Genomic DNA, 20,731 nt, shown 5'->3' on the forward strand with positions numbered 1-20,731 from the left:
TTGTGTGGACAATGTGTCGAATCAAAACAGCTAATTAGGGTTCCATTTTTAAGATTTCCTCCCAAGAAACGTGAAATATTATACCACCAGGACACTGTCATGTTTACATTTTCTCGTTAGAATTTATCTCTGAAGCCAGATGTTCCTGAATCAGCCATGAAAATTAATTAGCTGGTTTGATGTGGCAACCTCATGCTCCTTCCAGACAGACCTGGCTTTTATGAGCTGTAGGGGAAATTACTGAGAATTGATTGATCCTGAAGGACTTCTTCTGTACACATGGCCTGGCACAGACACACACACACAGAGACACACACACACACTCATAGATCCTGCAAATAACAGCTGACCCAAACATTTTACCCTCCATTTGAACCCGACATATTTCTTCTTTAGCAGCTATACAACATCAATAACCATTAATTGTCAAAGTCTATTCATCTAAAGAATACATGTTCTTTCATTTTAGTTTTAAAAAGCAGGTGGATACACAATTAAAACCAGGATGAATTTCATCCCCTTTCCCTTTTCCTATGTCTCTTCTCTTGCTTCAGCCCCCCTTCTCTGTCTCTTCATCCCCCACTCAGTCTCTTCAGTCTCCCTCTCTGAGTAAGTGAGTTTCATCTGGGGTGCTTGCCGGGCGAAATCACCTCAGGGCGAACACTTTATTATCTGTAGTCAAAGCGTCACCACAAATACCATTCTACACACACAAGTGTCACTTTCCATTTGTCTGCACTCTGGCTGCATTAGCGGAGCCTAGCCGGCACAGAGCCTTGTCTCAAACGCGCCCGGCAGAAGAAAACTAACAGCGTGGGAAAGCACTCGTCCTGCATTCCTGCCCCATTAACACCACTAGCATCACCAGAGGAGACCTACTGCCTCTCCCTGGAATTAAAAACCTTATCAGCACTAACCTTTGTGAAGATAGCATTTAAGAAGATACTAATGCTACGATATTTAGGCAGACATCCTACAGTCTTTGCCTCTCATGTCATGTTTAATGCAAATCAAAGCATGAGTGAAAGAGAAATAAACATTCCCTCTTATTCAAAGCGGATGACTGGAAGTGTTCATTACTGATGATCTAGCTGACTGTCCAGGAAAACAACACCAGTGGGTAGTTTATGTCCTCTTTGAGCCAAAGAGGAATGCGGGCCAGCAGCCGTGTCAGGCCTTTTGTGGGACAGCCGTGCCCCAAACAAACACAGAATCTGGGGCAACATGTTTACCTCATATTACACACTGCACTCCATAAACAAAACGGACAAACAAAAAAGAACGGGCTCCATGTTTGTTCCCATGACAGCCTGAAAAAAGGCATTTCAATAGAAAAATATCAACCCTGAATATTTCACGCCGTCAACACAGCCACGACCTCATTTCAAGCATTGGTTTCGCCAGGCTCTCTACATTTGCAATAATTTATGGGCCTGGATGGAAAACATTATGGATTATAAATGGAAAAAAATAACTATATTCATCACAAAACTGCTCTCTGTTTAATAATGAAGTTTGGCCAAAGGGCTTAGTGGAGAGCACAGTTCTGTATAGATAGGGGGACCCCGGCCCCCGATGAGCCTCCCCTCAGGCCTGCCTGGGCCACCCTCATTGTGCATACAGCATGGTCTAGAAAGCAGAGCTATATCAGCAAATACCCCAAGTCAGCACAAGCAGCGGGGTGGTTATGCGTTGCGACTGGCACACCAGCCGATATTGTCATGTGCGATTAGGCCTGTGCTCATGGGCCTGTGAACTCATTCCTGTGGCATCAAAGTCATCCCCACCCCCCGACTGTCCTCCAGTTATATCCCTGCCTCTCTGCTGCCCTCTCCTACATTTAGAGGCTTTTTTTCATTTCACATTCAGCCCTGCCACTCCATAATGTTCCCTCACTGAACCTTGTGAAAAGCTGTGCTCCAGTGCAAACACAAACAGAGTTGAAATACAACAACAGGTTAGGCTGGTTTGATTTCCAAAACACATCTCCGCAGCCTAATTAACTAAGTCGACAAGGGTCACCCACAAGTTAGAGCTAGCCGGTGCATCAAGAAGCAGCTGCTGCCGGTTGTTTTGTCTCGGTACACTAATCCAGATGACAAGGCTGATTGAGAGGAACAAAGGCCAGTTCACAGAAGAAAGAAAGACCAACAGTGACGCAACTTATGTGGAAACATCAGGAAGAAGAAGAAGCAGAGATTAAACTATTAAGTGATGAGGAGAGCACACGGTACGCTGAGCCAAGAAAGAAATCCAACAAGCTAAAATCCTAACCAGAAAGATTCATGTCGAGCCGTCCCTGTCCTGTTTTAAGAGAATATGCCACGCTGTGACATTACCTTCTCAAAGGGCTACATGTACAGCCGAGAGCAAGCTGCATTCACAGTCATGCACAAACTCAAATGGACACAGTAACAACACAAGCACACACAGGTTTGGAGTAAGGGACCCCAGAGGTAGAGATTGTAAGCGCACACAGAGATAAGAAAAGGAACCAGTGAAGAGAGTAGAGAAGGAAGAAAAAAGGAGAGTGGGAGTGAGAGAGAGAGAGATGGGGGGGGAGGCTGGAGGCGCCTGGGCAGGCCTGTCAGACCGGAGGAAGTGCTGGAGCGCAGGCCTGCAGGTAAATGGAAGAAGAAAGGCGCCCGCAGGCTGCCTGAGGCAAGCCTGGGCCCTTCTGTTCTATCATTTAGGAGACAAGTCCTCCACTGATTCCCAATTAATATTTAACACTGCACAGACAACAAGGCACTCGGCTGCAGTACACATGCCAACGAGAGGAGAGGAGGAGATAAGAGAGGGGGAGAGAGAAGGAGACAGGAGGAGAGTGGATAAGAGAGGAGAGGAGATAAGAGAACGAAGGATGATAAAGGAGAGGAGATACAGTATATTTTAAGTAAGACGAACAATGACTTTTTAAGATTCCATGTCTATGGAGTTGTTGAGGCAGGGATTTAACAAAAGCAGGGTGTTTAATTATAATTATTGCTTCAAGCATAAATCTGTTTCTAATGAATACACGTTCGTTTTATCCGTCTATTGGACTGTGGACGAACATAAAAACAGACAAACTCAGTAATACGCTTGCTTCCATTTTCAGTGCCTATAGCAACATCAGAAAGTAAAAAACAACTTTACAAATGAGAAACTTGCAGCTCCATGATGGAACTGCCAGACGCAGGCCTCCAGGGTTAGGTTAGTGAAAAGTGGTTTTCTGAAAGAGCTGGCAGCCAGAGGTCAGCATAATAACATGCCCTACCTCTGAACCTAAAGCCAAGCAAATGTGATTCAGTATTTCTCAAGACTTAAAGTGACGATGGGACCAATGCATGTGAAGATGGCCTTCATGGGAAGGGGCTTGACGAGCAAACCACATAAACTGTAGTAAAATGTCCCACAGGAGCGCTGATTTCAACATTGTGCTGTGGTCAGTTTACACTCCCATACTTTCTCAGCAAAACACTCTACACTATTAGAGTGGACTGAAAAACCACAGCTAGGGTTGCTATTACAGTTTGGTGAAGTTCATAAGTGGTTTGGAAGAAAACATCAAACTCAACTGCTGTGGGCATTTTGATGTTGTTCACACAAGACTTCTTAGTTAATGTTCCTAGAGTAAGGGCACTATTTAAAGGAGACCCCCAGCTACAACATACTGATCAATATTCACCTGCTATGAATTTCAATCAAGGCCTAGAGGTTAGAATGTATGGGACAATTTACTAAATAGAAAATGAACAGATATAGCTACCGTAGCTGTTTCTTATTTAACAATAAACGGGCAAGGGTGTAACCTAGTGTTACCACAAAGTGGCTGAATGTAAAATATATTTATTTCTCTACTTATAAAAAAACTAAAGACCATTAAACAATTTAAATGTTGCCGTTATAAAACAGATATGTAATTCATCGAGTTAAATGTGCTGTACTTTCTTCACAATTTGGATGGAGTGACTGGACAAAAATAGAGTAATTGCTGGCAATCTAGTTAAAAGGGGAATTAAACCTTTCTTCCTACTGTCACACTTTTTAGGTCCAACTCTTGGCCGAAATCTACGTTTTTATTTAGAGTTTTGGTATCGTAGAGACGTCTAAAACTCTAGGAACGTGCCAGGAGTGTGCAGCCCCTCCTGAACGCCTCACATGGTCAGTCTGTGGTGGGCTCAGCGCTGAGATAGCCCAGGCTGTGTGTCATTTCCTGTGGGACAACAAGGGGCTGCGGACACTCTCTGTACTCGCTCACACCACCTCCCCCACCCCCATGCTCTGGCAGGCGAAGACAGAGGGTGTCGATACCGGGCACCTGGGACGCCCAAATGCCAGCTTGGAGACTTTGGAACTGGGAACCAGTTTTTCAACCCAAGTCCCGCTGTGACCAAAACTAAAGCAGGGCGCTTCTTCCTCGAGCGCACCTCCAAAGGCAATAAGATTGCTTCGCCCCCCGTGTTCACAGCAGAAGGCAGAGGGCAGAGGGAAGGCAGGGCTCTGTGGGACTCCACCAGCCGGAAATGATCCTCTGTGTGCCAGCATTGAGATGCCAACATGACAGAAGAGCCAGTAGTATGCAGGAGGTAAGACTATTACATTACATATCAAAGGGCTGCCCCTCTGAAATAAAGCAAACCTCGATTAAATATCCTGTATCTGCAGTATATAAATGTGATGAAGGCTATTGTCATGTGACCATGCAAACCCAGTGATCCCCAACATGAGATTGCATAAGCAGGCACCCAGGAGAAGGCAGGCCATGGATAGCTGTCAATCACCTTTCACTATGAAAAATACCTCATGACCTCTGCTTCCCTGCTGCAGACTGTGGAATAATGACAGTCTCTGTGGGCACTCTGTGGAATTCCAAATGGGAGTTAGGAACGAGGTAGTTCAATCAGTGGGAAAAGGTCAAGTGCATGCAGAGTCTCTCCCTCCCTCGCTCCATCTCCATTCCCTTTCCCCCAGTCCTACTTTATGCCCTCCACCTCCAGGGTACTGAGGCAATCAGGGGAAGGGTTGTTATTCCTGCTGCTGCTCGTGACCACATTTAAATATTCAACTGAAAACCCACCCCACGTGTTTTTTTTCCTTGCCGCCTAACAGCCGTTCCTGCTGCAATTTGATATGGCCAGCTAATTCCCCTGTTATGTCTCGCGCCGCCTCAGACAACAGTGCAGGAGAGGTGGCAGAGGTCATTACCTGAGCATATTCCCTCTCAGTGGTGTGGTGGCTTATGAAGAAAAGCTGCTCAAAGCAAAGCAAACTAATAGCCCCGGCAGCTCCGCCTGCAGAGGCACAGGGCTATTAGGAAAACTACAATCCCCAGGTGAACCCCCATGTCATGTCCTGAGGCTGCGTGTGACATGCCCAGGTTGTCTCTGTCGATCAAGACTGAAGAGGGCTAAACCTGCCCCGCACCACATGAACCTGGGATATCAGGCCTTCTGGGAACTTCTCATCTACACCTGGCTGATTGGCACCTCGGGCCTCCTGGGTGGTGTCACGGGGGGGTATGGCTGCAGGTGTGCTTGTGCATGTGAGCAGGTCATGCATGTAAGGAGACATTCAACTGGGGACAACAATTGATTCTACACAGTTGCTTGTGTGTGTGTGTGTGTGTGTGTGTGTGTGTGTGTGTGTGTGTGTGTGTGTGTGTGTGTGTGTGTGTGTGTGTGTGTGTGTGTGTGTGTGTGTGTGTGTGTGTGTGTGTGTGTGTGTGTGTGTGTGTGTGTGTGTGTGTGTGTGTGTGTGTGTGTGTGTGTGTGTGTGTGTGATTTGCAGCCTGGCCCTGCTGGTGTTAGAGACACAGGGGAACACCCAGGTTTAGCCAAAGTCTGATCCAATCATAGGACAAATATGGGAGGGGCAGCAAGCTGTGCGGTTACAGCAGGCAGAACATGCAGAGGGTCTGAATAAAAAGGACAAACATGGACAGCCAGTGTGACAACGACATTCTCGTAAAATGTCATGCATGGCTGAAATGAAACCACTCAGTTCTGATTAAACAAATGAAAACCTGCTGAAATCTGAAAGACATCATTTTGGAAAATAGCCAGGAAGAAATATCCCCATGAGCCAGTCAATTGAGGGATTCTGGACCTGTTATTCTTGAGCTGACATGTGGCAGAGTAATTGCTGTCTGGGCCAGGGAGGAGGCAGGGTGTTGGGGGGGGGGGGCTGCTGGGCCTCCTGTCCAGCCATCTCAGTGTTACTCATCACTGGACCAATGCACCTCCTGCTCCACTCACCCCTGCTCCCTGGACCTTCAGACCCACAGTGGAGGACGACAATCAAGGAGAGCGATGGGGAGCGAGGGAGGGTGCCGCTGGCTGTGGGGGGCCGGGGTCAGTGGCATCTATTCACCCCTCTACCCTCGCAGGGCCTTTCTTTCTCATCTGTCTGGATGGGTGCCCTCTCTCTGGGGCACAACACGATGAGAGGCCCGCTGCCGTCTCTGCCTTTCATGTCTCCATCTAGGGCAGTGGTAGAGAGCGGAGGACGGAGGAGGGGGCAAGCTACAAATGTCACCCATAAGGGGGGGATTTAATTAAAAATGACAGGGGCTGGCGCTGGAGAGTGCAGCCACATATGCGTGGAATTTGGACCTAGTGAAAGCAAGTGCCTATGATTTATAATTCAAGTAATGTGCTGCACTCCTTTTAATTCTACGTCCAAAGAAAAAAATATCAAAAGGCCGCCTCTGTGAGGCTAATCCAATATGATACTTTTAAGGGCAGGCGGTCAACGCTTTTTTTGAAAAGCCAGCTTCTCTGTCTCCCTTTCGGCTCCTATCTCTCTCTTCCACTTGTCTGTCTTTCCCCATCTCCCTCTGGCACTCCCTCCTTTCTCTACCCTGCACTCCCCGCTCTACAGTACCTCACTCAGCCCCCCCGAGTCCAGACACAGAGCGGGCTGTGATAATGGAAACATCCCGCTCTCCGCCTCCCGTTTCTCCCGCTAAGCTCTGTGCGCTTGGGGGAAATTGATTGTCTGGCGAGCAGATCTGAACGCTTCCAGCTGATGGTAGAGCCAGTTAAGTCCTTTTTTATTGAGGGTATGAGGGATTTTTAATGGGAGTCGCATCAATGATCTGTGGAGCCACTCGGCATCTGCATGCAGGGACTTTTGCTAAAACCCTCCTCGCCCTGTCATCCCAACTGCTCTGCCCCCCCCCCCCCAGTCGTCACACACACACACACACTATTTGTGTGTAAAGGACAGCAGATGCAGGTGACAAAGCTCACCTCTGCCTTGCTGCCAGGTAATCCCCCTCCTGTGCTCTCGCTCACTCTCTCTCTCTCTTTGAGGGTGTATTCTGGTATTCAGCCGCCTGTTGAGAGCTCAGGTCACCTTACCCACAACCCCCATTCCACGTTGGCACAAACTTGGACATGAACAATCAATCATGGGGACCTGCTCAGCATGGTGACCTGAGTGTGCCCACTTGTGCAGCCAGACCCACTGTCTGCCTTTCTGCACCCCTGCTGGGCCTGGATGAACAATTGCCGTATTGAGGCCAGGAGCAGCACAGTGGTGGAAATCCAACACTTGCTCCCCCCTCCTCCTGCAAGGACAGAAAGGAGGCTATTATGTTCAAACATCCTCATTATGAACCTCAAGTCAGTCACTGTGGTAGTCTTTCAATCAAAGGTTTTAACAGGTGGAGAAGGAGAGAGAGGGAAAGGGAGAGTAACAGAGAGAGGGTCAGTAAGAGGGAGTGCAAAGGGAAAACTGGAGACTGTTCTTTTCTCTATTGATTTAAGTCCTGACTCCCACTGGCTGCTCCTCAATAAAGAGGAAGTGGGCTAATCCTGCAAAATTGGAAGAAGGAAATCGATTAAGACGACTGTTGAGGACTCCCTCTATTTGCCCCCCTTCATTTCCATCTTCTCTAATTCTATTTTGTGCAGTTTTTCTTTGTCCTTCCTTTCACTTCACCTCTCTGAACCTCATTAGTGGGCCCAGTTGAACCCCACTCAGCTGAAGAGCTCTCCTTCCAAATGCACTCAGAGCTGTTTATGTCTCTTGTTCCCTCTCTGTTTCACACACACCTATACAGCTCCATATGAAACATCCATACAGACCTGCAAAACAACAGCTCCAGATCTGAGGACAGGGGTGGCACACAGTCACCTTGTTTTTGTGACTTTCGTCTCCTCTGTAGGAGGCGATTGGAGTGTGATGTTGAGCTGAGAAGTAGCTAATTGGCCAGTGAGAAGCTGAGAAAGAACGCAGGTCCTTTGCCTTTCACAGGGATGGTTACAGGCCTGATATCATTTCCCACTGACGAAGAAGCACAGAACCTGCTATTCCCGCTAAGCCTCTCTAAGCTGAGGTAAAAACCGGTAGGTTAGTGCTCTCCATCCGCCAGTCCTTTTAATCGGCTTGAGGTAGCTCGTAGGCCTGCCGTGTAAACAAAAGCGACTAAAGACTCTAGAAGCATTCAATAAGGAGGAAGGGTCTTTCTTCCCCTCATCAGAAAAAAGACTCACTGTGAAAAGCTTATCCAAAAGCTTTAACAAAATCAGGGGGAAATTCACCTTCCAGATGCCTGACTGCTGCAGCCCTCTAATCCAAAACTGGTTGAAACTAGTTTTGCCAGCTCTATAACAGTTTTCAGCCCTGGCTCATCTCTGTCCCTTTACACCATTTTGTGAGTGGACAGAGGGTGGTGCTCGGGGAGCAAACAGAGCAGCTGTCATGCTTTACAGGCGGCCGGCACAGCCAGGGCCAGACACTGTAAATGTTTACAGACCCTCAGGGTCACCCGGGGCCAGTGAGGCACGTTAAACACTGTCTGTTCAGCCCTGTTGCCACGACTGCACAATCAGCACAGCTAAACAGCCCCCCTCACAATGAGTAGCCAAACAACATGGCAATCCAAGGTCTAAGTGCAGAGCGAATGAAACTGTTTAGAATTCCTCAGAGTAGGGAACCAAGTGACAAACAACAGGAACCGGAAAGTCTATTTTCCTTCACTTATTCACAGTCGGGGTTAACAGCCCGTTTTCCATCATTCACCATGACCGATTGAATACAAACGACAAACACAAGCCTCTCTCATTCCTTAGCTTTGGGTGAGCTGAACTTCTGACCTGCGTCGCTCACTGTCACTTTTTAAACTTACATTTCCGTCCAAGGGCTTGCGGGGGCTCCAGGGTTTTGCTGGCACACACCGGGTGCTGGGGTGGAGGGTTTTGCCTCCTCTGCAGACAGGCCAGCATGGCGAGGTGGGCACAGTTCTACAGCCGTGGGGAGTTCTGCGGCCAACCTGCAGCAGGAAAAGAGAAAGATAAAGAGAGTGAGTTAAGCAGGATGATTCCAGGTCAAAGCTCCATGCCGTGTCTGGTAAAAGCAGCAGGATCTGGCTGAGGGCTAGATGGACTAGGTTTCTCACCCGGGATTTAATTGGGAGAGCATGCCTACAGCTGCCTGCCTCTCAGCTGTGTGTGCTGAATGATAAACACACACCTGCACTGGGGCAGCACGGTTGACACGGGTTCAGAGCACAGTCCAGGCCAGTCACTCTGCAGCTTCAAACAGCACAAGCACACAGCCATTCAACCGCATCTCCCGTCTTAGAAACCATCCTCAAAACAAACACACGGGCACACACAGAAAGTAGCAACACTCAGACACATTCCTTCCAGGGCAGTGTGTATGTGGTGATTGATGGCGTTATCTATGGACGGCAAAAAAAATGGTAATGCTGAGAAAACTGCAGTCTGTCTGCTACAACTTAACATGCAACAGCTCTGGGGGACTGTCAGGGAAGGCCTGGGGGACTGAGCGGTGTCGGGATGTATGTGTAGCTGTGTGTTGAACCGTGTGGTTGCATGTGTGTGTGTTTGTGGGAAATGCGATGGGTTGGGAGGGGGAGACTGCCAACCGTACATCAGGGCTCGTGACGGCACTAATCAATCTCCCTCTAGGCCATAAATCTCCAGCTCTGCACTCCCCCTTTTCCCCACAGCCACCTTCACTCAGGAACACGGAGGCAGTTGCTGCTAGTTTCCTCTCAAAAAGCCCATCACAGCCCCAGTGGAAACAAAGATATATATATTTATATTTATATGTAAGAAAACCCACAGCTCCCTCACAGAGAACCCCCAACAATCGAGTAGCATGGTAGGTATCATTCATCAGCAACATACCAGTGTCACATTGCACAATGATGACTGATTACTAAGTCTTCTACTTGGATTATGTGCCAGATGAGAAGAGCTGAAGCAAACCATTTGGGTCCAGAGAGTGTTTTGATATGATAAGCATCGAGATTCCCTCTATAGTTCACTTAGCGCATATTGTTAGGTTTCCAGGAAGACAGCGTGCTCTGTCTGTACTGAATACAACGCAGCAGAAGCCCAGTCTCACCTAAAAGCATGGCTGTCTTTGTTTAAAACTCTGTGGCTTTAATCTTAGCTCTGCTTGTGTTTGAGTCTCTTGTCCAAAATGCATCGATATTAAACACTATCGTTTCCATCTAGGCCGGTCTCCTCACATATTAAAACAAAGGAGAGGCAAATATTTCATCCGTGCTGTCAGTGCTAGCGTCTCCAGCCGTGATGCGTGGCAGATTATTGAAAAATGATTTCTCATGCGCCTGTCACAGGCTTGTCCCCTGTTATTTATTTTCTCTGTGAATCACTAAATGAACATTTAGCCACCTGCCATCAGTCCATTACTTAGTTTTATAGATTATCATTTAAAGAAAGCAATTATAATGATTACGAGATAAATTAATGGCAGTCCATAAAGCCCCAGCTCCTGTTCTTTCTAATTTAGGAATAAAGCAAATTATGGATCACCAGTGAAAACATCAAATATATTAAACCCTTAATAGAAGCGTTCAATCAAACTAACCTTTACACAAACCATACTCCTGAAACAACGGATTTAGTCGGAAAGCCACAATTTAAAAAAAGTATTGACATTTATAGAATATTTGCATGTGCAGTTTAATATAATGTTAGTGCACAGAATCAAACAATTCATATCTATTCAAGATGTGTGTTTTTTTTATAAATGATTGCTTTTCACTAGTCAGAATTCAGCACCCACTGAATGTGGATATGTAGATAATACAATTTCAATTATCATTATATCTGAATTTTCTCAATTTAACAGCCCTCCCTGCACAGATGCTATGTAAAGTAAAGTGCTAGAGCATGGATTGAGAAATGGAGGAAGGAAGCACGATAAACTACCACAACACAATTTACTGCCTATAATTAAGGTTGAATGACTTTGCTGTTTTGAATAGTTAAAAGATTAGAAGCAGGTGTTACAGAAAAAAGCAGCACCCGTTCAAAGAAGTAAGTCTTTCACTCATACAAATATTTTTGAATAAAACATTTTTAACAAAACATTGAATTTGACCTCAGACCCTGATGCTTTACACTCTCATTCAAAAATATGTATTTTTAAAACGTTTTAGAAGCAACCAAATACAACACTTTTTAGCACAAACATCTGACATGGTGAAAATGCTGCTTCTCCATGATAAATGTTGGTAAATGAAATCTTTAGACTCAGAATTTCTCGTTAATTAAATAGTTCACTCTTCCTCAAACACACACACACACACACACACACACACACACACACACACACACACACACACACACACACACACACACACACACACACACACACACACACACACACACACACCACACACACACACACACACACACACACACACACACACACACACACACACACACACACACACACACACACACACACACACACACCACACACACACACACACACACACACACACACACACACACACACACACACACACACTGCAGATGGAAGAGAGAGGCCACTCTATTTCTCGCCAGGTGCTTGAGCAAAAAAGGTCGCTTGCAGTGCCATTTCCTCTGACACACAGGCAGGCCTGGCCCAAACACACTGGCACTTTGAGCTCATTACTGGCTATTCACATAATCCTTTCTCTGTGTCCTCTCTGTGAGGATACTAATTTCACAACGACCCCATCCTCAAAGCCCATTTGTGAAAAGATAGTGGTTGAGAGGGAGTAAAAGGACACGTGGTGTAGATTGAGACTAAAAGCTAGTCTTAACGGGGGGATACCTCCACAGTTTTCCCCTCAGTGAAATGAAAAACAATCGTGTAACTACCCTCCATTTTACTCCATTTGCTGTTCACCAAATGTATTCGGAGGCATTAGAGTTCGCTGAAAGAGACCCACTTTTTTTCAAATCAATTTCAAGAACCAATTTTCTCCCATTATTGACTTTAAGAGCGAGGCAAAAGGAGCAAGTCTTTGGCTTGTTTGTCATGTCCCCCTTTCCCCTCACCTCCTCCTATTAGGTTATTCTACTACTTAATAGATGACTATTAGAGGCAGGAAATTATCTAAACCAAAAACCCTGTGACCCATCATCCAGCTGCCCGCAAAAAAGCTTGTTATGCCCGGGTCAATCCCTGTAAAGGTGCTGGTGTGAGAACACACACTCACACTGCCATACACAGACTTGAAAAAACCACCTGCACCTCACTCACTCATCAAATCCACTCACAGGTCTCCTATTACACCAGTGCGGGGATATCTCAAAAGCCAGGATGTCTATCGGTTCTTTCCCGTTCTGCCAACGCTGCTGCAGGGTTTGCAATGGGGGCGGAAGATCAGTCCCATGAGATGAGGGAATAAGCCGGAATCAAGAGGCGGTGGGCTTGGCAGAGGGCTATTTCTAAGTTAAAAGGTTCTTAAACTGCAGAGGAGATCAGAGGAGATGGCTCCCCGCGCCCAAAGCTGTCTGCCCAGATAAGCATCCTGCCAAGTACGGGGTGTTGCAGGGTGGTCATGGGTGAATAAACGGAGTGTGTGTTTGTGTGTGTGTGTGTGTGTGTGTGTGTGTGTTTTAAACTACATGTTTCAGGTAAAAGAAAGAATAAAGCAGCAGATACTGTCGCTGGGCATTGAAATATCAGAATATATGCAATCATTTTAGCTATGGGTTAAATGTTTGGTCAGATTCATAGTTTTGTTTGCTTATTCTTTGATCAGATTGTTCGTGTATGCAAAGCTCTGAAAAGGCTGTTTGTGTTTAAAAAGCATAACAAATGTGTGAACTTTGGCTTCTTTTGTTAAATTAAATAAGGTTTTGAAAGTGAACCCAGGAGTTTTGCTCATATTAGACATATTCACACCACAGGATCTGTGAGCTGTAGCGTGCCCTAATGTATATGTAGGAGGTTGGACTTCACATTTTGTAGCAACAAATGTTTTGCATTAACTTCCCTAACCCTAGCCATTCTCAACCAAGGTTTATTTACAATGAGGATAATCGCTACATCTTTTTACCATACAGTTGCCTTCCACATATGCAAAACATTCAAATCAAATTAAAAAATAGCTGCAATCTATGGTTTTGCAGAATCAGATAACAGATAACAACTGGTGTTAAATGTGTCACAAACCATGGTACAAAGCTGGGAAAGTTAATAATTTGTCATTGACATAGAAACTCAAGTCTTTGATCAGCATACTGTAGCAAAAACATCTCGTCCTAGCTAATATTATCCCGTAGTTATTTTTATATAAAACCAATTGCCAAGCTCCTATGGAGGCTTGACTGTCTCAGTTAAAGGGTCTCCAGTGAAGCCCCCCCCCTCCCAGTGGAGGAGCAGCCGAGGTCCTGGCAGACAGCCTACACAATGAGGGGAGGAGGCGGGGCTTCGACCTAATTGAATGGTGACCCTGCCGTCTCACTGTAGGACGCCCCATGCAGTGCTTTTAACAAGCGGCTGTGTCTCCACTCTTAATAAGCCCAAACAAGTTAATCCAATCGACACACTCAAACCCTTTCTTTTTCTTTAACAAGGCACTGCCTCTACCCCCTTAATCCCCGGCTCCCCCTTCTCCGTCACCATACCGTCACATGAATGGAGGGATAGTGAAAGGCTCCATTAGGAAGGACTGGCAGTAAACCCCTTCAGCTCTGCACTTTCCACACATCGGCACTACATAATTTGCACTCATACTGTATATTCAAAACACACACACACACTAATGCTCACATGTGCCTGATATAAAACTGGTCTACTTGGACGTGGCAAACAATGAGAGGGTTATGTTCGCCGTCCCTGATCCACACACACACACAGCAAAACAACACACAAACAAAAATTCTGAGGGGACGTTTGCCGACAGGCACGCACTCTGGGACATAAAAAAGGCATTGTTAACAGACCCTCCCAGCTCCACAAACAAGAGCCACTGATTCCCTAACAATACAAGCCCCTGGATGCACTCACCCACCAGCTCTGCACAACCTCACACCAGCACAATAAATAACCTGCACAACAAAAGGCCATTGTGTGTAAAAGCCTACAGTTTAGGCATTATTGCCATGATATACAGCGTTGGAATAACATACTGGCAGCCGATTCTTATATATACGATGCAGCATGTCACTGTTATTGGGGCTTATACAGCCTTGTATGCCATGTTGTCGTATTTATAAGAGGTTTCTCTGCAGATGACGGGCGCCTTGACAAAAAAATACTGAGCTGTTAGCTTTATATATTTCAGTCAGCTTCAATAGCTCACCCATGGGAAGAAGGGTGAGGAATGTCTGGCAGTCCAATAGCAGTGAGTCGTCTGTCATCTCTAATCAAAACATGCCTGCCTAAACTAATGTCAACACTGTTATAGCAATGAGGACTAATTGACTTTACATCCGAATGCTGCATCTTTGTGCTAGGCGAGGATTCATTTATGGTAAATAACAGGCTCAGGAGGCGGCATGCATTCATGAATTTCAAAATGTAGAAAATGCAGAGAGCTGAAGTAAAAAATGTGGAGATGAATGGAATTTTGATTTCTACAAAGACCCAACTATTTTCCGCCACATGTATAACATACTCTGCTACCTTGTTTATTTAGAAAAACTACTAATTTCCTTTTTTTTTTTAAAACATAGTATCGGGCGTGTTCCTCTTCTACACTGGATACCAAAGCCTGTGAGGAAAACACTGAATCTTAAGAAACAACTAGATATGGCAATTCTCTGAAGTAATACTGCTTTTTGTAGGCTTCAGCAGAGAATCAGTTGAATCACATGATTTGATCCTCAGCATATATGGGCAATGTATAAACAATATGTTTTATTGTTGGAAGGCCATGCCATAATAACACTATGAAGATGTTTACCAGGTATAGTCTGAGATGTGAGAGATATCCATAACAAAGGTAACATTTTAACAAAGAGCAAAGAGATGTTAAACACCACTACAGGCAACATGATAGGTGCAGGAATAAGGCATGATAGGGGCCTTAGTCCTGCACCTATCATGTTGCCTTATTCCTGTGCACAATTCACCTTGAGTTTGAAACTCAACACATGCCTTTAATGTCGCACTGGGAGAGTCCCCTCAGTCAAATCTGTTGGTTTCTAGCACAGTACATCCGAGGTGCTCTTACAACATGACGGAGCCTCGGTGCTTCTGCTGATGCCAGCGAGGGACTTTGAGCAATGAGAGTGTGGCTTAAGATTGTCAGACAAACCACAGGGGAAACAGATCCTCTTCTCCGCTTATTGCCTCAGCCTGTGTTGCATTGTTTTGCGAGGCAGCAGCATCAGTTGTCATCTAATACCACTTTCACACAGAACCCCTGCGAATGTTGTGACATATTGAACAGATGTGTAGGGTAGCTGTGGAGTCTTTACTGAACTGTGGATCGCAGATACACCAGAGGACTGCTGTTGAGAAATATTCTTTTACAAGGACAATTTAAATTAAATTAACACCAATCTGGCTGCATTAAAAAAACAACCTCACAAGTAGAACTTTTGAACATAAATCACAAACCCCTCCAAATTAACTTCCACCGAATGTGAAAAATGAGCTGAGCTTTCTTGGTTTTCACTCTCAGGAATCATATTTTCCAAGTAAACCTTATTACACACCATTTGTAAAGCATTGTTGATATTGCAAAATGTCTTATCCCTATGTGACACAATCCTTTATTGTCTCAGACAGGTCCATTCATGGCTTAACAAACCAACAATAAAACAAGGGCTCTTTTCCCCCCTGTACCCATCCTATGGTGGCTCACTTGAATATTCTAACAGTGTTCATTGTCTTTTTGTGTTGTGTTCATTGTTTGTTGTGCTGTCATTTCTCAGCTTGGCTCCTGAACTTCAAAGAAAGGCTTATGTCAATTTATGATGAAATAGAGTCAGCAGGCGAGAGAAAAGAGAGAGAGAGAGACAGTGTAAGAGAGTGAGAGAAAACCTTGATGCAAAATGGCCCTGCCTCAAAATGTATGCTTATTAATGGGTGTTCAATAAATCAATGGAATATAATTAAATTCAAACAATGTGATTTCTTCTCTGACTTGCCGAAGCCTGACTCCAAACATCGCTCTCTGCAGGGCCTAAGGTGACCCCAATCCCCATGGTCCAAAGACGACTTCGCCTTCTTTCACTGGAGGGTGTCATGGATCCAATAGTCAGTCATGCATAACATTAGTTTGTTGTGAAGCCCACAAGGCAATCAAATAGTGCACTGTTGAAATGTTGACACTGATCTCATTTGATATATCTCAAGTGTGGCAAAGCCATTTTTGCTCTGCTGGATATTACCGACTATAAAAGAGAGGATGACACAAGTTCTCACAGCTAAGCTTGCTGCAAAAAAGAAGCAGGCATTCTTCTCCACACATTTTCCCCTCATTGCAGATTCTGTCACCGAGACTCAGCAAGCCTTTCCCTTCACTCTGTAATGTGTGCTATCCAGCTGTTGTCATCCTGCTTCCTCTCAAAGCTGACCATGCCAGCAGAGGAATCTATTGGACAGAGTGGGAGTGGAGTCTGCGGTTGGTAATCACCTGCTGGCTAAAGGCACAGATGGCACCAAGCATCAGCAAGATGTTGTCGTGCAGCAGCAATCCAAGAAGTCTTCCTGACAGACAAAACCTGAGAAACCCACAGCAGGCTGAGGAGTCGCAGCATGCAGATTTGATGCAGAAACCTGGCAGCCTGAAGTGCAAAGAGTTAAAGCATCGATTTCCAAGGCAAGGTCTTGGTGTCACTGCTCAATGATTGGGAAAGTGAAAAAGTAGCCACGTTGTAATGATTTAAAATGGTAGCTTTCCATGGCAAAAGCACCCCGATAAGAGATCCTGTTATCAGCGAGTTTGACCAGCCACGGAGAGAAATGAGAAGCGAGGTCATCGCATAGATAACAGTTTATGTGAAGACTGATTATCGTGTCCCCTCTCAAGGATTTTTGATACATTTAGTTGCTTCCATGATTTATTTGTTAGACCAAAGACTTGCTTTCCTGTTTCACCTCTCAGAACTACACTTTAAAGAGAACATGGCCGGTCTCCACCTGTTAAGATTTACTCTTGAGCTGCCGTGACTTTAAATCTTCTGACACACAGTCAAATTGAGTTTCCCCCCGGGATTAACAGAAGATATATGCTGATATATTTAACTACACCAGTTTGAGCAAACGTACGTGAGCAAGTGTAACTGTCACTAAAATAAGGTGCAGACCTTTTTAGCTTTTCTCTCTCAGCAAGAAAAAAGGAAGTTTGACAAAGTCCTTTAGTCTATTGATGTTGCTCGCAGATATTTTTTTATGGTAGTCAAGACTCCCAACACATCAAACATATGAGACTAAAAACGCCCTGGAGACATGCCTCCTCCTGAAGACTCCCCAGCAGATGAGATCCTTCTGCTCTGTGTGTTTCTGTGCCTTGGTTTGTCCTTCACAAGAGACAGGTAACACTGCCAAGACCCAGTAATTAGTGCAGATGGAGACTGTACTACTCTCATCCCCTCCGTGCTGAAACGCCAAGGGAGGCCATCTATAAATTCCTGCATATTAATGCAATTTAAAACCAATCCAGACACCTTGCTGGAGGCAGGTGATAAAAAGGTGAAAGGCAGACTACCTGGCACACAGCTGCTGATATGTCAGTGACATCAGTCCTGTCTCAGCAACTTCCTGGCCCGACACCCCCCAACACACACATGCACACACCAAAATAACTTGATAATCCATCTCCTTTGCAGAAAATGCTCTCTAAATCCTGACCTTAGGCCTAACAACTGGGTCTCTATCAATAATTAAATGGTAATCTAAAAACCCATTTTAGTTGGGTCATCTTTCTGCGCCATTGTCCCTGCTTCTTTTCTTTCCGCCGTCTATTTTTTCCTCTTTCTGTAAGATCTAGTTAGAGATTCCATTAGCATGAGAGAGCAGGCTGGTAATTGTCTTCACCCTACTGAGTGATCCCTGGATAGAGGATTAGGCGGAGAGAAAGCCCTATTTCAACTCAGAGCACAGATGCTGCCCAAAGCCACCCACTCCAGATTAGATTAGACTGCTAGGGATGAAACCGAGTGGTAACTTCAAGCAACATTAAACAGGAAGCATGGGCAGGAGGTTAAAACCAATAAACGTTTGATCACCTTTCACCACCAGCTGCGAGCCCCTCCCCCCTTCATTTTATTTTCTCTCTACTCTTTTTGGAAATGTTCTTTTTAATCTACTAATATGCTTTTCCGTTGAAAATAGAGATTGTGGGAAAGCAGCTTATACTTTTTCTCTTTCCCTCTGATATACACAGAGTATTTAGAGCTGAATCTCCCTAAATCATCCCCCTGGGCCACCCTGTCCGTCACTAATCTGCCTGCCGCCGCCTACTCATAAGGAGGTGTCACATTTCTGGCACTCCTCCATGGGATAAGCACTTCAAACACCATTGCTTCTCCTCTTGACCTTTCCACGGAGATGATCGATTAAGCCTGTTGGATTTATTCCATAAACAGGCAACCATTACATCAAAAAGGCGAGGAATTTACCTCAGAGGCAGAACTTAGCTTCATGAGGGTTCCAATTTATATTGGCTTTTTCAATCCACATCTCACAGCACATTATTGAGCACAGAGCCTTTAGCTGTTTGGCGAATCACTGCAGTTCCTACCTGTAATTATTGAAGCGAATCACAATAAGAAAGTGAAATTCACCTGCTATTTGTTCTCCATTAAACCTACGATGCAGTAGGGCTGTGCAATTAATCGTATTTTAATCTCGATTACGATTTTGGCTTGCAACGATTACCAAAACAATGTAATCGAAATAAAACGATTATTATTTTTATTAAAAAAAAAAAAAAAAAAAATGTTTTGGTTTTTCAGTTTAATTATACTTAAAGTTCAGGGTAATCAACTGTTAAAAACATACTGTTCACATTTTTTTTTTCAAAATATGGATGTTTTCAAAGTAAATGGATAATCGTTTTTAATAATCGTGATATCAATTATTGACCAAAATAATCGTGATTATGATTTTTGCCATAATCGCACAGCCCTACGATGCAGTGTGGGAAAAAGCGGAGAATAAAATGAATGAAAAAGTAAAACAGTGCAAATATATGTGCTTTGTTAAAAACAGTCCCAGTCCTATGGAAAGACGTCACACTGGCTCGTTTTCACCTGTCCAGGAAGCTCTGTGCGGTAAACCAAGGAACACGGAGGCCAGTAAAAGATCTGCTGCTTGCTTGCTTGCTGCATGAGCCATTAAGTTACAACACTGCAGGTTTCCTGTGTTCATGCTTGAACACTTTCTACATGCTCTCAGCAAGGACAAGACCAAACAATCTTGAGTGAAACACCAGGGAGGAGTAGCCAGAAGACAAAGAGTAGTTCGACGTCAGAATGCTTTTTAAACCACAACAAATCACGTGTCACTTTGAATCCCATTTGCAAAAGTTGAAACAGGAAATGTAGGTTCATTTCACCAGGAGAGGGGAGAGTTCCCTCTGAGGGTCCAGCCTGACTCCTGTTTGTGATCGCAGTGGCCGGCGAGCTCTACCTCAGCTCTGAGGGACTCCTGCTCTATGGTAATCATATCCCTTTTTAATAATGAGGCAATACCACCACTCCTGCCGCCCATTCCCCTTGCATCCTTGACTGGAGACTTTGATAGACACTAACTCTAGCTCCATCTATAAAGCTCCTCTCATGCATTTTTAATAGAATCTATTACTTTAGGATTAAATTATAAAAGACTGTCCTCCTTAAATTTTTAATAGTTTGCATAATTGGTATCAGGGCCTGAATGCGAACCATAAAACCCAGTTTGTACTGGACTGCGCTGTGGAACGAGCCAGACAAACCCACACATAAGAGGACACACATGGAATGACACCATCACACACAAGCACATAACGCACAAGCTTCTGCGCACACTCAAGTTAGGGCATTATTGCTTTGGATTCATTGCCATGGAGAATAAGGGTATGAGCTCAGGGCTGTGAATAAAGGGGACAATAAGGTCAGGGACCATGAGAGCCTGAGGCAGGAGGAGTCACCTGATGGAAACAGGAGACATACTGTAGACCAGGTGTCCGTAGACACCTGCTGCCACTGATGTGACCACAACCCTCGCCAGGGCAAACAGCAAAAACTACTTAGCAAGTTTACAGCCTGCCTTTGTCCCCACAGTCACTGATAACTGTGTTCAGTCAGCCTAAATGGAAATGTATTTCCCTTCACTGTTCCCGGTTCCAGGCAGATCAGCCATGAGTTAAATGTCATCTGCACTCTCTCACTCTGCATCTCCAGCTCAGCTCTAACAACAGACAGAGCGTACAGGAGAGCAAATGTGTCTGAGCCGTCTCTTCTAAACTATAGCCCCCTTAGAAATCTATGCACGTCACCATCCCCCAAATTAGCACCGCAGGGAC

The 20,731-nt window shown here is 45.0% G+C and overlaps 1 protein-coding gene across 1 annotated transcript in view; it reads right to left on the reverse strand.

The window, feature by feature from the left end:
* The window catches only part of fam222a (family with sequence similarity 222 member A), a 44,300-nt gene that overhangs the window by 10,465 nt on the left and 13,104 nt on the right, over nt 1-20,731 (reverse strand). Inside the window, exon 2 of the mRNA XM_034122421.1 lies at nt 9,119-9,262. Coding sequence (XP_033978312.1) covers nt 9,119-9,215 — 97 coding nt within the window. The 5' untranslated portion in view covers nt 9,216-9,262. The remainder of the gene's footprint in view (nt 1-9,118; nt 9,263-20,731) is intronic.

Source organism: Trematomus bernacchii, unplaced genomic scaffold (assembly GCF_902827165.1).
Source record: "Trematomus bernacchii unplaced genomic scaffold, fTreBer1.1, whole genome shotgun sequence".
In the NCBI taxonomy this organism is placed as follows: domain Eukaryota; kingdom Metazoa; phylum Chordata; class Actinopteri; order Perciformes; family Nototheniidae; genus Trematomus; species Trematomus bernacchii.